We start from the raw sequence: 19,222 nt of genomic DNA on the forward strand, positions 1-19,222 counted from the left end.
TGTTGGATATAAGGTATAGTCATTGGAGTAGGTGTTTTCTCAATTGCTCTGAATAGTGAATATAAATAGGCTTGACCACATCAAAGTGGTCCCTGTCTGTAGTCTGTCATCTTCTTATTTCTCTTCAGTATCCTCTTGTGAATTCAAAGCTCTTCAGATGAATAGAGGAATAGAGTTAGAAGAGATGCCAACATTTAAGCATCTGATGGAGAAGCCAGTTATATTAATTATCTTTGCTTTCCTGTCTGCAAAGAGGGAAAGCTCTTCTTTCTTTAACTTACCTCTTCCCCCCAAAACATAGCATTTACATACACACACAGATGCACACACATTCCCATACATAGACTTGTGCCCAGGTTTGGACTGCTTTCAGCAGGTTTGAGGGAGCCAAAAGAGAAAGAAGAGCTGTGCTCCTGAACAGAGGGAGGTGACACTGAATGGATAATGGAGGAGGAAGAATGAAAAACAGGCTGCGGTCTCCAATTGGAAAGACATCTGACTGAGTACACTTCAAGTTTTTTCAAGTGGACATGGAACCCAAATATCACCAGATTGGGGAGTTTTGTGGGGAAGAGTGATGATTTTTCAAGATAACTCTCAAGAGTTGTACCAGAAACGTGGTAATAAAGTCCATGACTGGCTGAGTCTTGCAATGTAGAAAAGCCCATAGAGAACTGACGAAGGTAATAGTGGCCAACAGTGTGGTCAGTGTCAAGAGTAGGCCTTTGATTCATGAATGACAGTAGCAGTCTGTGAGATTAAGCTGAATATAGATAAAATATAAAGACAAAGATTGTAATTGTAGAAACAGCCAAAAGATCAAGAGAAGATTAAGAGAAACAGACTAGAAGCAAAAAGAAAATAGAAAAGAAAGTGACAGCAGAAAGAGGATTACTTCAATAATAAAACTAGATCCAGGGATAAAAGCATAGGAAAATAGATGGAAAGAAGTACACATGTTATGTTAATTAATGGAGAAGAGAATGAAGAAGCACACTGAGGACCATATAAAAAAAGAGTTAAAAGATGATTGAAAAATGGTGAGTGTAAAAGGAAGAGAAGCAAGATGGGGAAATTATGGGCTCTGAAATGGTCAGGAGACAAAAGCAATGTTGGTGCAAGAAATGCTTCACAATAGCAGTGAGTTTTCAGGGCAAGGTGTTCCCAGGTATCAGTGTCCCCTGTAACTCACCCAGATTACAAGAAACATCATCCTGGCATCTCATCCACTCCTATGATTTCATTCACCATCCACAACTTAATAGTACCTAAACATAACATATCCAGCCTAGCCCAGTCCTCTTAAGCAGCTAAGCTCATCCTTTATGCAGCTAAGACCATCCATCCAATGGCAGAATGATCTCTGTCCAAGGTTCTGAAGCTCCTAGCCTTCACCACTTTAGGTGTTTTTCAAAACCTTCAAACTGGACATTTCCAAAACTGAGCACATCGTCTTCCTAAAACCAGCATCTGCTCCTCCAGTGTTCCGTTTCTAAAATACACTATTAATTTTCCCATTCTTTCAAGCTGAAATTCACGGAGTCATGCATGACACTGCTATCTCCTCAATTGATACACCACATCTGTCACCTAACTCTATCAATACTCCCAGCCCGGGCCAGCGGGAAAATCTCAGTGTGCAATTCTTCCTTTTAAATCTCCAACCTGTCCCTTCTTCTCCATTCCCAGTTCTGACACTCTAGTCCATATCTGTATCATTGCTCACTTGTACTAGATATACAAGTTCCTGTTCTCCTTCTAATCTTGTTCCCACCAAATGTATTCTAAGTGATTTAGCTAAATTGATCTCTCAAAACTGTATCCCATGTCCTTTAACTTCCTTTAGGATTAAGTCAGTTCTCCTTCATGTGACTTCCAAAGCTACTTACCTTAGGGCTCTTGCCTCTTTTCTCCATCCCATCAATGCTCCTTATTCTTTCACTTCATGCTCAGATATACTAAACTCCTGTGGTTACTTGTTTTTGCTGAATCTAGACCCTTGCACATGCTTCTTCATATTTCAATATATTTAGTCATTTTTTTTCTGTGTCAATTCCCTGGTGGCTCATAAGATTGACAAGCACTGATGCTTCAGTAGTCTTGTGTCTGAATTATTATCAGCACCCATCTTTTTATCTCAGCACCTGGCACCTGAAAGAGGCTTAGGAACTCCTTGAGTAAGTGAAAAATACTGTTTACTTCCTGTATCCTAACATTGGGAAATTTGTCTGGCAAAAGTTACCTTATTATAGTATTTATACAGAATATTTACAGAATCTATTTTAATTCTATATATACATATACATAAATAAAAATAATATTTCTAGAAAAGAATAATATCACATAAAATAAATATAAAATTATGTTAAAATGTCATAAATGGATGGATAGGAAAAGTTATTAATGAAAATAGGTGAACAAAAATACATATTTGGGCAAAAAGAAAAGGAAGGGTCAAAGACAATGGGGAACAAAGAAAGAGATTTCAGAGGTGGAGATATCCTTTAGTGGAGGGGTGGGGGAAGGGAGGACCTTTGTAGGAGAGCAGATGCAAATGAAGACTTTTTACAAATCATAATTTAGGAGCAGAGCCACAAGGACTTGGAAGTGCAAAGTGTTCCTGTGTCATGTGTTTTTCAGAAGGTATTTCAAGAGATCAAGGAGAAAGGACTGAGAGTAGCCAAGCATCTGTCATAATGGGTAAGGCTGCCTGAGGGTCTTGGGGTAGAGGTGGTTCTTCAGATACCACAGACCCTGAGTATGTAGTTAATCAGAGATCAAGGACATCAGGCACCTCACCAATGGAATGGCCAGTTATGGAAGTGAAAGGTCACTGGGCTCTCAGCTGCAGGATGTCAGGAGTCTGAAATCAAGAGTTTTTGTTTCCTGCTGCACTGGACTTCTAGCACACTTTGATAAGGAAGGGATACATCCATACCAGAATCCTATTCTCTGCATTTGCTTAACCTGAGCCTTTTGGGAATGGCAGGGAGGCAAGAGATCCTTATAAAGTCATGTTAAACAAGGTGGGCCTGTGTAGTTACATGGATGATCTGGTAGAAATAGACTGGTAAAAATGGCAGCATCTCATTTGTATTAGTATTAGTATTAGTATTAGTATTAGTATTAGTATTAGTAAATCATTACTAAAGTATTGGATTTATACAGGGACATCCACCCCTGTCCATGGAATAAAAACATCCAAGAGTTCTTCAGCTGGTAGATAATAGTGTCACTTTGTCACAACCATGGAAAAGCCTCAAAAGACAAATGGTCCTGTTTACCTGCCAGGAAACAAAGACTCTAGATAACTATTCTTAAACAGCATATAGTTTTGAAGGATGCCCTCAGAATGTTGACTGATACAGTGATTTCTCATTAGCTTTTATAAATAAGGTCTTATTTAATTGTCATAAAAAATTTAAAGCCTGAACAGGATAACAGTTGCTATCCATATTTCATGAACAAGGAAACTGATGTCCTTAAGAACCTCAGAGCCTTTTCAAAGTCCCAGAGAAATAAAGGAAGACTTTTGATATCAATTCAGTACCTGTCTGTTTCCTTTAGAAGGAAGACAGAGAAATGATACTCAGATCATTATAAACTCAAGTTTTCCACAGTGTAAATTGTCCTAAGATTTATAACTTCTATTTTTAAATTACAGTTATATGACCACCACCTGTTACTTTTTAGATACCGTGGCTATTGGAAACAATTCTACTTCGGGAAAACACAATGAGAAAATAAGTAAGAATGAATAAGAATTTGCTTAATTTTTATGTTACAAATGAAGTGGTGTTTAATGCTAAAGCTTATCATCATTTTTTATACCTTTCATAAGAAAAAATGAATGTCTTTTAAAGTAACAATTTTTTTCAAAAATGGTTATATCTTCATGTTGCATTTTATTCTGATTTTAAAATATGTTTCTTATAAGCATTGGTCTATGTCTTCCCAGAATTTTTCTATATATTAACTCAGTTTGGAGTATATTTTTATATATCTTCATGTGGTAATTCTATACATGCTTTTCCTTTTCTTACTTTTTAAAATTAATATATTATACCTAAGCAGTAAAAACATTCAACATTTTAATTGAACTATAAAAAGTCTTACTTGGTGCTTTCACATGTACTAGCCTTCATTTTGAGGGTGGTGGAGCATTTTTCATTTGTTATTGGTCATTTGTTTTTTCCTCTTTATTGAAGTAACTGTCATAGAATGCTGTATTAGTTTCCTGTTGTGGTGTTTGTCTTTTTCTTACATTGCTGAATGAATATAGAAAAGCTTATCTGATATATACATTAAATCTTTGTCATATGTGTTGCTAATATATTGCCCCATTTGTTTTCCTTTTATTTTATTTATTTATTTATTTTAATTTAATATTATTTTTTTATTTTAGAGACAGAGAAAGCAAGAGTGGGGGTGGGGGAGCAGAGGAAGAGGGCGAGAGAGAATCCCAAGCAGACTCCTTGCTGAGCATGGCACCCTAAGATCATGAGCCATGCCGAAATCATGAGTCAGGTGCTTAACTGACTAAGCCACCCAAGTGTCTCTGTTGTTTTTCTCTTGGGTTTTGTTAATGGACTCTTTTGTCCTAGAGACGTTATAAATTTTTAGGTACTCAAATTTGTCAGCTTTTTTCTCTCTGGCTCTTGAGTTTCCCATCATTTTTATAATAGCCATTTCTAGCTGAAGACTTAAAAAAATCTTGTCTTTGATTCTAGAATCAAATTTTTGAAGCACCTGGTCATTTTTAATTTTTACATCTATAATTCCATGGGTTTTGCCTCTTTGTTTTTATGTGAGGTTGGAATTTCAAAAATTTTACCCACACTACTACATTGTGATTGAACTGCCACTTTAATCACACAATGCCTTTGCCTGTCTATATACTAGATTTTCTCTTGAAAGCAAAGGGGCTGCAGAAAAGAAGAAAGATCTCAAAGGTAGCACAATCCTGATGACTCACTGGGGGTGAATATTAGAATCAAATTCAAAAAGACCCCCTCTTCACTTCCTTCCCAAATCCACTGGAATCCCTAATTTGATATGCACTGAATGTTATATGTAAGTGATAAGCCACTGAATTCTACACCTGAAACCAGTTTTACCATATGTGATAACTAACTAGAATTTAAACAAAAACTCCGAAAAAATAAAGGAAGAAATGCATTGAAAATGCAGATTGATTTTGGGAGAACAGAGACTTTTGACCACTTTTTCACATCTTATTTAATGTTCTTCCAATAAAAATTTTCTTACACTTTTAAAAAATTCTTACATGGTGTACAAATTTATTATTATGAATATCTTTTTTCCCCATTACATAATACCTGAACTTAAATGAGACAAGGCTCTCAAAGTCTTTATTTAAGTAGGAAATCTGTGGTCATTTTATTATCTACTTGCATGTGAGTAACTCAGAATGCCAAGGATTTTTTTTTCTAATTTAATATAAAATCTTAAAAGCACTTATATAGTTTAGGGATCCAGGTGTCAGTTAAAATATGATAGCCAATATGGAATTGTTGAATCACTATTTTGTACACCTGAAATTGGTATAACACTGTATGTTAACTACATGGGAATTAAAATTTAAAAAATTTTGATGGCCAGGCCCAGGAATTATCAAGACAGCCAATCGGAATTAAGGTTTCTTTGGAACTGGTTTGATGAGAAGTGGTAATTTCTAATTTGGGCGAATATTACAAGACCCATTCAAATTAACTCTCCCAAGGACAAATTTTTATTAACAGAGAAAAGAACAAATTGGTAATGGTTATGAAGAGACATATCTCCATATTTTACTGGAGAATAAGACTTACTTTTTAATGAAATTTCTCAATTTAATGCTTTGTCAAATCATCTTCTTCATATTAGTTTATGGTGCACAGTGCTCTCTCTCCTTCCACAGTTATAGGCTGAGGAGAAATTTCCCTCCATTTCTTTCTGTATTAAAGGCTCTTATTTATTTATTTGAGAGAGAGAGAGCATGAGAAAGAGCACAAGTGAGGGAGAGAGAGAGGGAGAGGCAGACTCCCTGCTGAGCAGGAAGCCTGACTCTGGGCTCCATCCCAGGACCCCAGGATCATGACCTGAGTGGAAAGCAGATGCTTAACCGAACGAGCCACACAGGCACCTGTGCTTGTTAGTTATAAAGACTTATATTTTTCAAATCTGACTACTGGATTTTGTTAGATAACCATATAAGAAATGCAAGCCTATAGAGTTCAGAAATAGTTACTTGGCAGAAAATAGAGAAAAGCATGAAAAGAATTTCACCTAAAAACAGTAATACAGGTACATAGAGATTTTTTTTTTCTCCTATGGCTTCTTCTCTTATTTCTTAAACCAGAATCAGCTTGAGATCCCCTGTGTTTTTTATTTTCAGATTTCCTTTCTTGTCTTTACCTAAATACATGATGTGAATGATTTGTTCAGTATTTAGCTGATGATGTTTATGATACCTTTTAAATATTTACTTATTTTAGAGAGAGAGAAAGAGAGAACACAAGTGGGGGAAGGGCAGGTGGAGAGGGAAGAGCAGGCTCCCTGCTGAGCAGGGAGCCCAAGGTGGAGCTGGATCTCAGGACCCTGGGATCCTGACCTGAGCAGAAGGCAGACGTTTAACCGACTGGGCCACCCAGGCCCTCCAATGATACCTTTTCTTAAAAGAATACATCTTAATAATATTATATACACATTATTACATATAGGCTAAGTATTATTACTGGCATCATTAAGATACTTTCTATTTTTTTTCTTTTATCTCCAAATACTGACAACCTTTCTTTATCCACGTTCCATTTACCTGAACTCATCCTCATGAGCTTCATCATACATCCCTTTTTCTCTGCTCTGTTTACCCACTGTACCTCCCAACCCATCCACAACTTCTCCTTCCTTTTAAATCAGACCACATATACATTGACAACCACCAAAACTCAGTCTTCCTTCAAAGTACTGATTTTGGGCGAAGAAGCACAGCCTTCAAAACTGTCTATGATTGCTGACTGGACTAGCATGAGGAATTCGGCAGAATGGAAGAAAGAGCCAGATTTGGGGGTGATAGGAATATCCCCCTAAACAGGGGTGTGGAAGGCTTCAGTAGAGCAGTCGAGAATTTTGAAAGACTGGACAAGCTCGTGCTTATGCTAAAGACTGGGTAGAACCTTGTTGGCTGCAGATGAACTCCCCATAGCTCAGCAGAGGTATACAGCAGACAATTCACAGTGACCCCTACTGATGGTGTCAGAGCTCTGATGAACCCAGAGCTCCCTTTCTTTTTTAAGCTTGAAGTTTCACCTGGAAGCAGAGTCAAGGATCTCATTTGCAGCATGGCTTAAGGTAGAATCACAACACTTGTTCCCACTGACACTTGTGCTTATTCACATAGCCCAACAATGCAGAAATCGTGAGTTTTAAATGCAAGGTGAGCGGCTTCATATTTGCCTATGATAATGAAACAGAGAAGGGCTAATTCTGCAAGGTTAGGCCGTTGTTGTACTCCAAATATTTAGCATGTTTTCCTCCTTTAGCTGTCCTTGCCCCAGGTCCAATGTACTAGCGTCACAGGAATTCCTTCTTCCTGCTACACGGCAGGTGAGAAAAAACTGTACATTAGAAATAGTTAAGCCTTTACATATTGATGCATCCAAGAATATTTTGGGTGAGTAATTTAAATGAATAAATTAATTCTTTTTGTGAAAAATGGAATCCACGTATATAATTGTACAAAATATGTACTTAAAGCAAAAAAAAGGAAAGCACAGTAAATAAAGGGAGGGATAAAGAAATATCAGAAAACTACAAATTACAAATTGGCACGTGGATTGTTTGTTTTTTTTTTTAAGAGAGAGAAAGCACACACACGTGCATGAGTTAGGGGAGGGGCAGAGGGAAGGGAAGAGAGAGAACTTTATTTTTTTAGATTTTATTTATTTATTTGACAGACAGAGATCACAAGTAGGCAGAGAGAGAAGGCGGCAGGGGGGGCGGTGCTGCTGAGAAGCAGTCTCCCTGCTGAGCAGAGAGCCTGATGAGGGGCTTGATCCCAGGGCCCAGAGATCATGACCTGAGCCAAAGACAGAGGCTTTAACCCACTGAGCCACCCAGGTGCCCCAGAAGAGAGAGAATCTTAAGCAGTTTCCGCACTAAGCTTGATCTCACGACCCTGATATCATGAACTGAGCCAAAATCAAGAGTTGGAAGCTTAACTGACTGAGCCACACAGGCACCCTAGTCCCTTTCTTTGAAGTTTTGTGATTTTTGATTGTTGACTCTTTGTTATGGTTAGAAATGTTGTAATCAATGTTGTTGGTTCTCTGTAGATCCCATTATGAAGGTGAGGCTACCTCTGGACTACATGTTCTCAGGAGGACTATAAAGATTGACCATAGCTGGGTGAACCTCCTGGCCTCACAGGAGAGGCAGGGGGAGGCAGCATGTGTGGAAAGCAGTGGTGGAAGGGGAGGCAGACCTCTTCCCAGGAGCCTGGGCCTGAAGGGTTGTGAAGGAATCTGTCCCTGACAAACTGGTTTCTCCAGTCAAGAGGATGGAGCTAGCGTGGCTTGTCTGAGGGTGGCCTGCAGTGATCACCTGATAATGGCCTTTCTTTTTTTTTTTTTAACTTTTTTTTCATTTTTCCAATGTTCCAAGATTCATTGTATATGCACCACACTCAGTGCTCCATGCAATCTGTGCCCTCCTTAATATCCACCACCAGTCTCACCCAACCCCCAGCCATCTCCCCTCTGGGATCTTCAGTTTGTTTCCACAGTCTCTCATGGTTCATCTCCCCCTCTAATTTCTCCCAACTCACTTCTCCTCTCCTTCTCCCAATGTCCTCTGTGTTATTCCTTATGCTCCACAAATAAGTGAAACCATAGGATAATTGACTCTCTCTGCTTGACTTATTTCACTCAGCAGAATCTCCTCCAGTCCCATCCATGCTGATATAAAAGTTGGGTATTCATCCTCTCTGATGGATGCATAATATTTCATTGTATAAATGGACCACATCTTCTTTATCCATTCATCTGTTAAGGGTGTCTTTGCTCTTTCCACAGTTTGGCAACTGGGGCCATTGATGCTATGAACATTGGGGTACAGATGGCCCTTCTTTTTACTACATCTGTATCTTTGGGGTAAATACCCAGTAGTGCAATTGCAGGGTCATAGGGTAGCTCTATTTTTAATTTCTTAAGGAATTTCCACACTGTTTTCCAAAGTGGCTGCACCAACTTGTATTCCCACAACAGTATAAGAGGGTTCCCCTTTCTCCACAACCCCTCCAACACATGTTGTTTACTGTCTTGTTAATTTTGGCCATTCTAAGTGGTGTAAGGTGATATCTCAATGTGGTTTTGATATGAATCTCTCTGATGGCTAATCATGATGAACATTTTTTCATTTGTCTGATAGCTATTTGTATGTCTTCTTTGGAGAAGTGTCTGTTCATGTCTTCTGCCCATTTTTTTAATGTGAGTATCTGTTCTTTGAATGTTGAGTTTGAGGAGTTCTTTATAGATCTTGGATATCAGCCCTTTGCCTGTAGAGTCATTTGCGAATATCTTTTCCCATTCTGTGTGTTGTCTTTTCGTTTTGTTAACTGTTTCTTTTGCTGTGCAGAAGCTTTTGATCTTGATGAAGTCCCAAAAGTTCATTTTGGAACTTTTCTTTCCTTTGCCCTTAGAGACATGTCTTGAAAGAAGCTGCTGTGCCTGATGTCGAAGAGGTTATTTCTATGTTCTCCTCTAGGATTTTGATAGATTTCTGCCTCACATTGAGGTCTTTTATCCATTTTTAGCTTTTATCCATTTCTTAACCAAAGAAAGATAGGATCCAGTGAATAAATAGTCTCTTCCATTTCTAAGATGAACAATTTTTTAAAATAGTTCTTCAAAGGATCCCCACCAGGATCAGGACCCAGTTAACCACAGTGGCAACCATCCCAATTGGCTTTCTCTCCTACTCTTTGCTTCTTCCCAGTTCCCCACCCCAGATCCTTGACACGGTTTCACAAGTAAACTTCCTGAACACAAACCCTTATCTCAAAATCTGCTTTGGGGAATACCAGGCTAAGACACTCCTATTTCTCTTCTCATTTAGATCTTTAATCCTTTTGAAATTGACTTTTTTGGTGTGATATGAGGTAGAGGTTAGTTTTCTTCCAACATGGATAACCAATTGTCTCAGCTTCTCCAATTACTCCAATATAATGTCACATAGGGCATGCACCATGCTACCATATGTCTATATGGTTTTGTTGGGAGCTTTCTAGTCTGAGCCATTGCTCTATCTAATTCTGCATTGATACATAGCACATTCTAGTACTACAACTTTGTAAGATCTTGATATCTAGTTGAGCAAGTTTCTTCAATTTGTTTTTCAAAATCATCTTAGCTATTCTGGACATTTTCACTTTCATATAAGTTTTGGTAACATCTTGTCAAGTTCCCTTGAAAATCTGATTGAATTTTTATAGAAATTGCTTAGGTTAATTTGGGAAAAGTTGACATATCTAAAATATTGAGTCTTCCAATTCATGAACATGACATATCTCACTACCTATTCATTCTGTTTTCTTTTTATTTTCTTCACTTATTTATTCAACAAGTATCTATTGCCAAAACTGCCCATTAGGGGTAAAGAAGTGAACAAAATCTCATTGAGCTTACATTATGGCTAGGGTAATATAGACAATACACAAATAAATATATATTATTTTAGATGCCTCTGATTACCTCTTAAAATCTCATTTCTTTCCATCCTTTTCTTCACATACCATTCTGACCTCCTCAAACAAACTAAATAATTTTCTGCTTCGGGACCTTGGCACTTGATCTGATATCACATCAGATGCTTTTCCCTTCATCTCAGCTCAAGTGAGGAAAAAAATAGAGTAATGGAGGTATAGAGTAACAGAAACTATATCTGGCATTTTCACTGTAAGCATCTTTGCCATAGATATTTTTGCTACATTTTTTCCCACATAACTAATTGGCTGTAAGGTCATAAAAAAATTCAGAAATAACTGGTCAGCAGTTTGGTTTCATTTCTTCATTGACTCAGTACTCACATTTTTCTATTACATAAAATTGTTGCCTTCATAATGGTTTATACAGTGGTACACTTTTTTTTTCCAATTTATTTATTTTCAGAAAAACAGTATTCATTATTTTTTCACCACACCCAGTGCTCCATGCAAGCTGTGCCCTCTATAATACCCTTCACCTGGTACCCCAACCTCCCACCCCCACGCCACTTCAAACCCCTCAGATTGTTTTTCAGAGTCCATAGTCTCTCATGGTTCATCTCCCCTTCCAATTTACCCAAAAGCACATACCCTCCCCAATGTCCATAACCCTACCCCCCTTCTCCCAAGCCCCCTCCCCCCAGCAACCCACAGTTTGTTTCATGAGATTAAGAGTCACTTATGGTTTGTCTCCCTCCCTATCCCATCTTGTTTCATGGATTCTTCTCCTACCCACTTAAGCCCCCATGTTGCATCACCACTTCCTCATATCAGGGAGATCATATGATATTTGTCTTTCTCCGCTTGACTTATTTCGCTAAGCATGATACGCTCTAGTTCCATCCATGTTGTCGCAAATGGCAAGATTTCGTTTCTTTTGATGGCTGCATAGTATTCCATTGTGTATATATACCACATCTTCTTGATCCATTCATCTGTGGATGGACATCTAGGTTCTTTCCATAGTTTGGCTATTGTGGACATTGCTGCTATAAACATTCGGGTGCACGTGCCCCTTTGGATCACTACGTTTGTATCTTTAGGGTAAATTCCCAGTAGTGCAATTGCTGGGTCATAGGGCAGTTCTATTTTCAACATTTTGAGGAACCTCCATGCTGTTTTCCAGAGCGGTTGCACCAGCTTGCATTCCCACCAACAGTGTAGGAGGGTTCCCCTTTCTCCGCATCCTCGCCAGCATCTGTCATTTCCTGACTTGTTGATTTTAGCCATTCTGACTGGTGTGAGGTGATATCTCATTGTGGTTTTGATTTGTATTTCCCTGATGCCGAGTGATATGGAGCACTTTTTCATGTGTCTGTTGGCCATCTGGATGTCTTCTTTGCAGAAACGTCTGTTCATGTCCTCTGCCCATTTCTTGATTGGATTATTTGTTCTTTGGGTGTTGAGTTTGCTAAGTTCTTTATAGATTTTGGACACTAGTCCTTTATCTGATATGTCGTTTGCAAATATCTTCTCCCATTCTGTAGTTGTCTTTTGGTTTTGTTAACTGTTTCCTTGCTGTGCAAAAGCTTTTGATTTTGATGAAATCCCAAAAGTTCATTTTTGCCTTTGCTTCCCTTGCCTTTGGCGATGTTCCTAGGAAGATGTTGCTGCGGCTGAGGTCGAAGAGGTTGCTGCCTGTGTTCTCCTCAAGGATTTTGATGGATTCCTTTCTCACATTGAGGTCCTTAATCCATTTTGAATCTATTTTTGTGTGTGGTGTAAGGAAATGGTCCAATTTCATTTTTCTGCACGTGGCTGTCCAATTTTCCCAACACCATTTATTGAAGAGGCTGTCTTTTTTCCATTGGACATTCTTTCCTGCTTTGTCGAAGATTAGTTGACCATAGAGTTGAGGGTCTATTTCTGGGCTCTCTATTCTGTTCCATTGGTCTATGTGTCTGTTTTTGTGCCAGTACCATGCTGTCTTGATGATGACAGCTTTGTAATAAAGCTTGAAGTCCGGAATTGTGATGCCACCAACTTTGGCTTTGTTTTTCAATATCCCTTTGGCTATTCGAGGTCTTTTCTGGTTCCATATAAATTTTAAAATTATTTGTTCCATTGCTTTGAAAAAGATGGATGGTACTTTGATAGGAATTGCATTAAATGTGTAGATTGCTTTAGGTAGCATAGACATTTTCACAATATTTATTCTTCCAATCCAGGAGCATGGAACATTTTTCCATTTCTTTGTGTCTTCCTCAATTTCTTTCATGAGTACTTTATAGTTTTCTGAGTATAGATTCTGTGCCTCTTTGGTTAGGTTTATTCCTAGGTATCTTATGGTTTGGGGTGCAATTGTAAATGGGATTGACTCCTTAATTTCTCTTTCTTCTGTCTTGTTGTTGGTGTAGAGAAATGCAACTGATTTCTGTGCATTGATCTTATATCCTGACACTTTACTGAATTCCTGTATAAGTTCTAGCAGTTTTGGAGTGGAGTCTTTTGGGTTTTCCACATAGAGTATCATATCATCTGCGAAGAGTGATAATTTGACTTCTTCTTTGCCGATTTGGATGCCTTTAATTTCCTTTTGTTGTCTGATTGCTGAGGCTAGGACTTCTAGTACTATGTTGAATAGCAGTGGTGATAATGGACATCCCTGCCGTGTTCCTGACCTTAGTGGAAAGACTTTCAGTTTTTCTCCATTGAGAATGATATTTGCAGTGGGTTTTTCATAGATGGCTTTGATGATATTGAGGTATGTGCCCTCTATCCCTACACTTTGAAGGGTTTTGATCAGGAAGGGATGCTGTACTTTGTCAAATGCTTTTTCAGCATCTATTGAGAGTATCATATGGTTCTTGTTCTTTCTTTTATTGATGTGTTGTATCACATTGACTGATTTGCGGATGTTGAACCAACCTTGCAGCCCTGGGATAAATCCCACTTGGTCGTGGGGAATAATCCTTTTAATGTACTGTTGAATCCTATTGGCTAGTATTTTGGTGAGAATTTTTGCATCTGTGTTCATCAAGGATATTGGTCTATAGCTCTCTTTTTTGATGGGATCCTTGTCTGGTTTTGGGATCAAGGTGATGCTGGCCTCATAAAATGAGTTTGGGAGTTTTCCTTCCATTTCTATTTTTTGGAACAGTTTCAGGAGAATAGGAATTAGTTCTTCTTTAAATGTTTGGTAGAATTCCCCCGGGAAGCCATCTGGCCCTGGGCTTTTGTTTGTTTGGAGATTTTTAATGACTGTTTCAATCTCCTTACTGGTTATGGGTCTGTTCAGGCTTTCTATTTCTTCCTGGTTCAATTTTGGTAGTTTATATGTTTCTAGGAATGCATCCATTTCTTCCAGATTGTCAAATTTGTTGGCGTAGAGTTGCTCATAGTATGTTCTTATAATAGTTTGTATTTCTTTGGTGTTAGTTGTGATCTCTCCTCTTTCATTCATGATTTTATTTATTTGGGTCCTTTCTCTTTTCTTTTTGATAAGTCTGGCCAAGGGTTTATCAATTTTATTAATTCTTTCAAAGAACCAGCTCCTAGTTTGGTTGATTTGTTCTATTGTTTTTTTGGTTTCTATTTCATTGATTTCTGCTCTGATCTTAATGATTTCTCTTCTCCTGCTGGGCTTAGGGTTTCTTTCTTGTATTTCTCCAGCTCCTTTAGGTGTAGGGTTAGGTTGTGTACCTGAGACCTTTCTTGTTTCTTGAGAAAAGCTTGTATCGCTATATATTTTCCTCTCAGGACTGCTTTTGTTGTGTCCCACAGATTTTGAACCGTTGTATTTTCATTATCATTTGTTTCCATGATTTTTTTCAGTTCTTCTTTAATTTCCCGGTTGACCCATTCATTCTTTAGAAGGATGCTGTTTAGTCTCCATGTATTTGTGTTCTTTCCAAACTTCCTCTTGTGGTTGAGTTCTAGCTTCAGAGCATTGTGGTCTGAAAATATGCAGGGAATGATCCCAATCTTTTGATACCGGTTGAGTCCTGATTTAGGACCGAGGATGTGATCTATTCTGGAGAATGTTCCATGTGCACTAGAGAAGAATGTGTATTCTGTTGCTTTGGGATGAAATGTTCTGAATATATCTGTGATGTCCATCTAATCCAGTTTATCATTTAAGGCCTTTTTTTCCCTGTTGATCTTTTGCTTGGATGATCTGTCCATTTCAGTGAGGGGAGTGTTAAAGTCCCCTACTATTATTGTATTATTGTTGATGTGTTTCTTTGATTTTGTTATTAATTGGTTTATATAGTTGGCTGCGCCCACGTTGGGGGCATAGATATTTAAAATTGTTAGATCTTCCTGTTGGACAGACCCTTTGAGTATGATATAGTGTCCTTCCTCATCTCTTATTATAGTCTTTGGCTTAAAATCTAATTGATCTGATATAAGGATTGCCACTCCTGCTTTTTTCTGATGTCCATTAGCATGGTAAATTCTTTTCCACCCCCTCACTTTAAGTCTGGAGGTGTCTTCGGGTTTAAAATGAGTTTCTTGGAGGCAACATATAGATGGGTTTTGTTTTTTTATCCATTCTGATACCCTGTGTCTTTTGATTGGGGCATTTAGCCCATTAATATTCAGGGTAACTATTCAGAGATATGATTTTAGTGCCATTGTATTGCCTGTAAGGTGACTGTTACTGTATATTGTCTCTGTTCCTTTCTGATCTACCACTTGTAGGCTCTCTCTTTGCTTAGAGGACCCCTTTCAGTATTTCCTGTAGAGCTGGTTTGGTGTTTGCAAATTCTTTCAGTTTTTGTTTGTCCTGGAAGCTTTTAATCTCTCCTTCTATTTTCAATGATAGCCTAGCTGGATATAGTATTCTTGGCTGCATGTTTTTCTCCTTTAGTGCTCTGAAAATATCATGCCAGCTCTTTCTGGCCTGCCAGGTCTCTGTGGATAAGTCAGCTGCCAATCGAATACTTTTACCATTGTATGTTACAGACTTCTTTTCCCGGGCTGCTTTCAGGATTTTCCCTTTGTCACTAAGGCTTGTAAATTTTACTATTTGGTGACGGGGTGTGGGCCTATTCTTATTGATTTTGAGGGGCGTTCTCTGAACCTCCTGAATTTTGATGCTCGTTCCCTTTGCTATATTGGGGAAATTCTCCCCAATAATTCTCTCCAGTATACCTTCTGCTCCCCTCTCTCTTTCTTCTTCTTCTGGAATCCCAATTATTCTAATGTTGTTTCGTTTTATGGTGTCACTTATCTCTCGAATTCTCCCCTCATGGTCCAGTAGCTGTTTGTCCCTCTTTTGCTCAGCTTCTTTATTCTCTGTCATTTGGTCTTCTATATCGCTAATTCTTTCTTCTGCCTCATTTATCCTAGCAGTGAGAGCCTCCATTTTTAATTGAACTTCATTAATAGCTTTTTTGATTTCAACTTGGTTAGATTTTAGTTCTTTTATTTCTCCAGAAAGGGCTTTTATATCTCTGGAGAGGGTTTCTCTAATATCTTCCATGCCTTTTTCAAGCCCGGCTATAACCTTGAGAATTGTCATTTTGAACTCTAGATCTGACATATTACCAATGTCTGTATTGATTAGGTCCCTAGCCTTCGGTACTGCCTCTTGTTCTTTTTTTTGTTGTGAATTTTTCCGCCTTGTCATTTTGTCCAGCTAAGAGTATATGAAGGAGCAAGTAAAATACTAAAAGGGTGGCAACAATCCCAGGAAAATATGCTTTAACCAAATCAGAAGAGATCCCAAATCTTGAGGGGGGATTTCTCCCCTCTCACGATTGAGTGAGGGATCTCCTCTGATTGGGATCTCCTTTGATTGGGATCTCCCAATCTCTTCTGATTGGGATCTCCCAATCTCTTCTGATTGGGATCTCTTCTGATTTGGGGATAAAAAGAGGTTCAAAAAGAAAGAAAGAAAAAAAAGAAAAAAAGAATTAAAAAAAGAGATTGAATTAAAAATTCAATCAAGAATTTAAAAAAGAATAAAGAAAAAAAAAGATTGAAGAGATTAAGATCTCTTCTGATTTGGGGATAAAAAGAGGTTCAAAAATAAAGAAAGAAAAATAAGAAAAATAAAGAATTAAAAAAAGAAAATGAATAAAGAAAAGTATAAAAAAGAAAAAAATATATATATATTAAATAATCTAGTTAAAAAACGTTAAAAAAGAAAAGGGTAAAAGTTATAAAAAATTTTAGCAGAAGAAGGGAAAAAAAATGAAAAAGAAAAAAATTAAATTAACTGCAAGACTAAAAAATCACAGGCAGAAAGCCATGAGTTCCGTGGTTTGTCTTCTCCTCCTCTGGAATTCTGCTGCTCTCTCCTTGGTATTGAAACTGCACTCCTTGGTAGGTGAACTTGGTCTTGCCTGGATTTCTTGTTGATCTTCTGGGGGAGGGGCCTGGTGTAGTGATTCTCAAGTGTCTTTGCCCCAGGCGGAATTACACCGCCCTTACCAGGGGCCGGGCTGAGTGATCTGCTCGGCTTTGCTTTCAGGAGCTTTTGTTCCCTGAGCGCTTTCCGTAGAGTTCCGGAGGATGGGAATACAAATGGCGGCCTCCTGGCCTCCGGCCCGGAGGAGCCGAGAGCCCGGGGCCCTGCTCCCCAGTGCGCCCTCAGCGAACAGCTCCTAGTAACTCGCGTCTGCCTAACCTCCGGCCGCGCTCCGAGCTCACCGAGCTTGCGACCGGTTCAAGGCAACTCCAAGCTGCGAGCTTACTGTCGGCTCTGTCTCTGCAGCCGGCTTTCCCGTTCCAATATCCGCAAGCTCTGCGACACTCAGACACCCCCGATCCTTCTGTGACCCCGCGGGACCTGAGGTCACGCCGACCCCGCGTGGGCTTCGCCCCAGTTTAGCCTCCGGAGCTATGTCCCTCAGCGGAACAGACTTTTAAAAGTCCTGATTTTGTGCTCCGTTGCTCCGCCGCTTGCCGGGAGCCGGCCCCTCCCCCCGGGGTCTATCTTCCCGTCGCTTTGGATTCACTTCTCCGCCAGTCCTACCTTTCAGAAAGTGGTTGTTTTTCTGTTTCTAGAATTGCTGTTCTTCTTCTCTTCGATCTGCCGATGGATTTGCAGGTGTTTGCAATCTTTAGATGAGCTCCCTAGCTGATCTCCTGCTAGCTGAAGTAGTCTCAGCCTGCTACTTCTCCGCCATCTTGACTCCTCCCCCAGTGGTACACTTTGAGCCTACATTTCCCACAGAATTTTGGAATGTCTGTCGATGGGCATGTGACAATATGCTCAGAATAAACAACACTGTAGGAAACTTTCACAATGCAATACAAAGCTCAGTTACAGATATGCATCCCAGTATTTGGAAACTGATACTTCTCTTAATAATGGAGGAATTTTTAGTGGAAAAAGAAAAAAATGCCATGCTGAACAAGGAGAAAAATCAACAAGTAAAAATAAAATGTATAATACTATGAGCAAAAGACTTTGAAGGCAAGTGCTTGGGTATAATTCACAAAATAAAATCAGTTCCTTGTAGAGTATTACCATGAATCCGCACTACACATTTTGAATGTATTCAAATATTTTTGAATTGCCTGATAAAGTCCTTTGAATTTTGCTATTCATTTTTCATGTTTCATTATGTCTTTTTTAATGAATATCCCTCTTTTATTTTTCATGATTTTATCTTTCATGATTTTTATCTTTCATCTTACGCATGGTCAGTTAGTCAAACTGCAAAATGTTTGTAGTGAAATGCTTGCAGCAAATATGCTTACTGAGCAACAACCTAGCATGAGCAGAAACATGCCATCTTATATGGGGTGGCCAGTGAACTCCTCATTGACAAGCTGAAACATAAGTAGATGTCACATGAGGTGAAGGAATAATCCATGGTGCTTAGGCTGAGAAGACCTCAGGCCAAAAGGCTGAGGCAGGATGTGTAAGATCTTTCAAGGAATGGCAAGGGGACTATTGGCTGGGGCACTAAGGAAAGCGAGTGGAAAGTGATTTTTAAGGTCATGAAGACCTCATAGGCCATGATAAAAATTTTAGATTCTTGTCTCAATAAGAGGAAAAGACACTGGAGAATTTTGAGCTGGGGAATGATATAATCTCAGTTAAGTTTTTAAAGGATTGCTCTGTAAACCACATGGAGAGTGGTTTTAAATATAAAACCATAGGTTTATATTTATTTTAAAGGATTTCTCTGTAAACCACGTGGAGAGACTTCAGGAGGTGGGATGAGAGATCAGTAAGGAGGCTGTTGTAATGACCTAGGCAAGGGTGCTGCTGGACTGGACTGAGCCGGTAGCAGTGCAGGTGTTCAGAAATCGGCAGATTCTGGAAACATACATATAACACACCAACATGTATGTAAGTGTACATTTCATGTGTTTTGCTTATTTACAAATAAATAATTTAAATTACATACATATATATAATATAAAAATATATAAAACATAGAAATGTATTTATATAGATAAACAGAATATATAATATATAAATATGAATGTTTCATATGTGCAAATACATAAAAATTATAAATAAAATATATACAGAATATGACAATTACATATAAT

General features: G+C 38.5%; 1 protein-coding gene across 17 annotated transcripts in view; it reads left to right on the forward strand.

Annotated features, from left to right (window-relative positions):
• SP100 (SP100 nuclear antigen) overlaps positions 1–19,222 on the forward strand; it is a 101,649-nt gene that overhangs the window by 50,297 nt on the left and 32,130 nt on the right. For 8 of the 17 annotated variants that reach the window (XM_044241799.1, XM_044241800.1, XM_044241801.1 and 5 more), the window contains 2 exons: positions 2,584–2,700; positions 3,694–3,747. The exons of 4 other annotated variants lie outside the window; for them this stretch is intronic. In XM_044241799.1, the coding sequence (XP_044097734.1) occupies positions 2,584–2,700; positions 3,694–3,747 (171 nt within the window). The remainder of the gene's footprint in view (positions 1–2,583; positions 2,701–3,693; positions 3,748–19,222) is intronic. 5 more of the 17 variants (XM_044241806.1, XM_044241810.1, XM_044241815.1 and 2 more) reach the window with 2 other exon arrangements.

This window comes from Neovison vison, chromosome 3 (genome assembly GCF_020171115.1).
Source record: "Neovison vison isolate M4711 chromosome 3, ASM_NN_V1, whole genome shotgun sequence".
Taxonomy (NCBI): Eukaryota; Metazoa; Chordata; class Mammalia; order Carnivora; family Mustelidae; genus Neogale; species Neogale vison.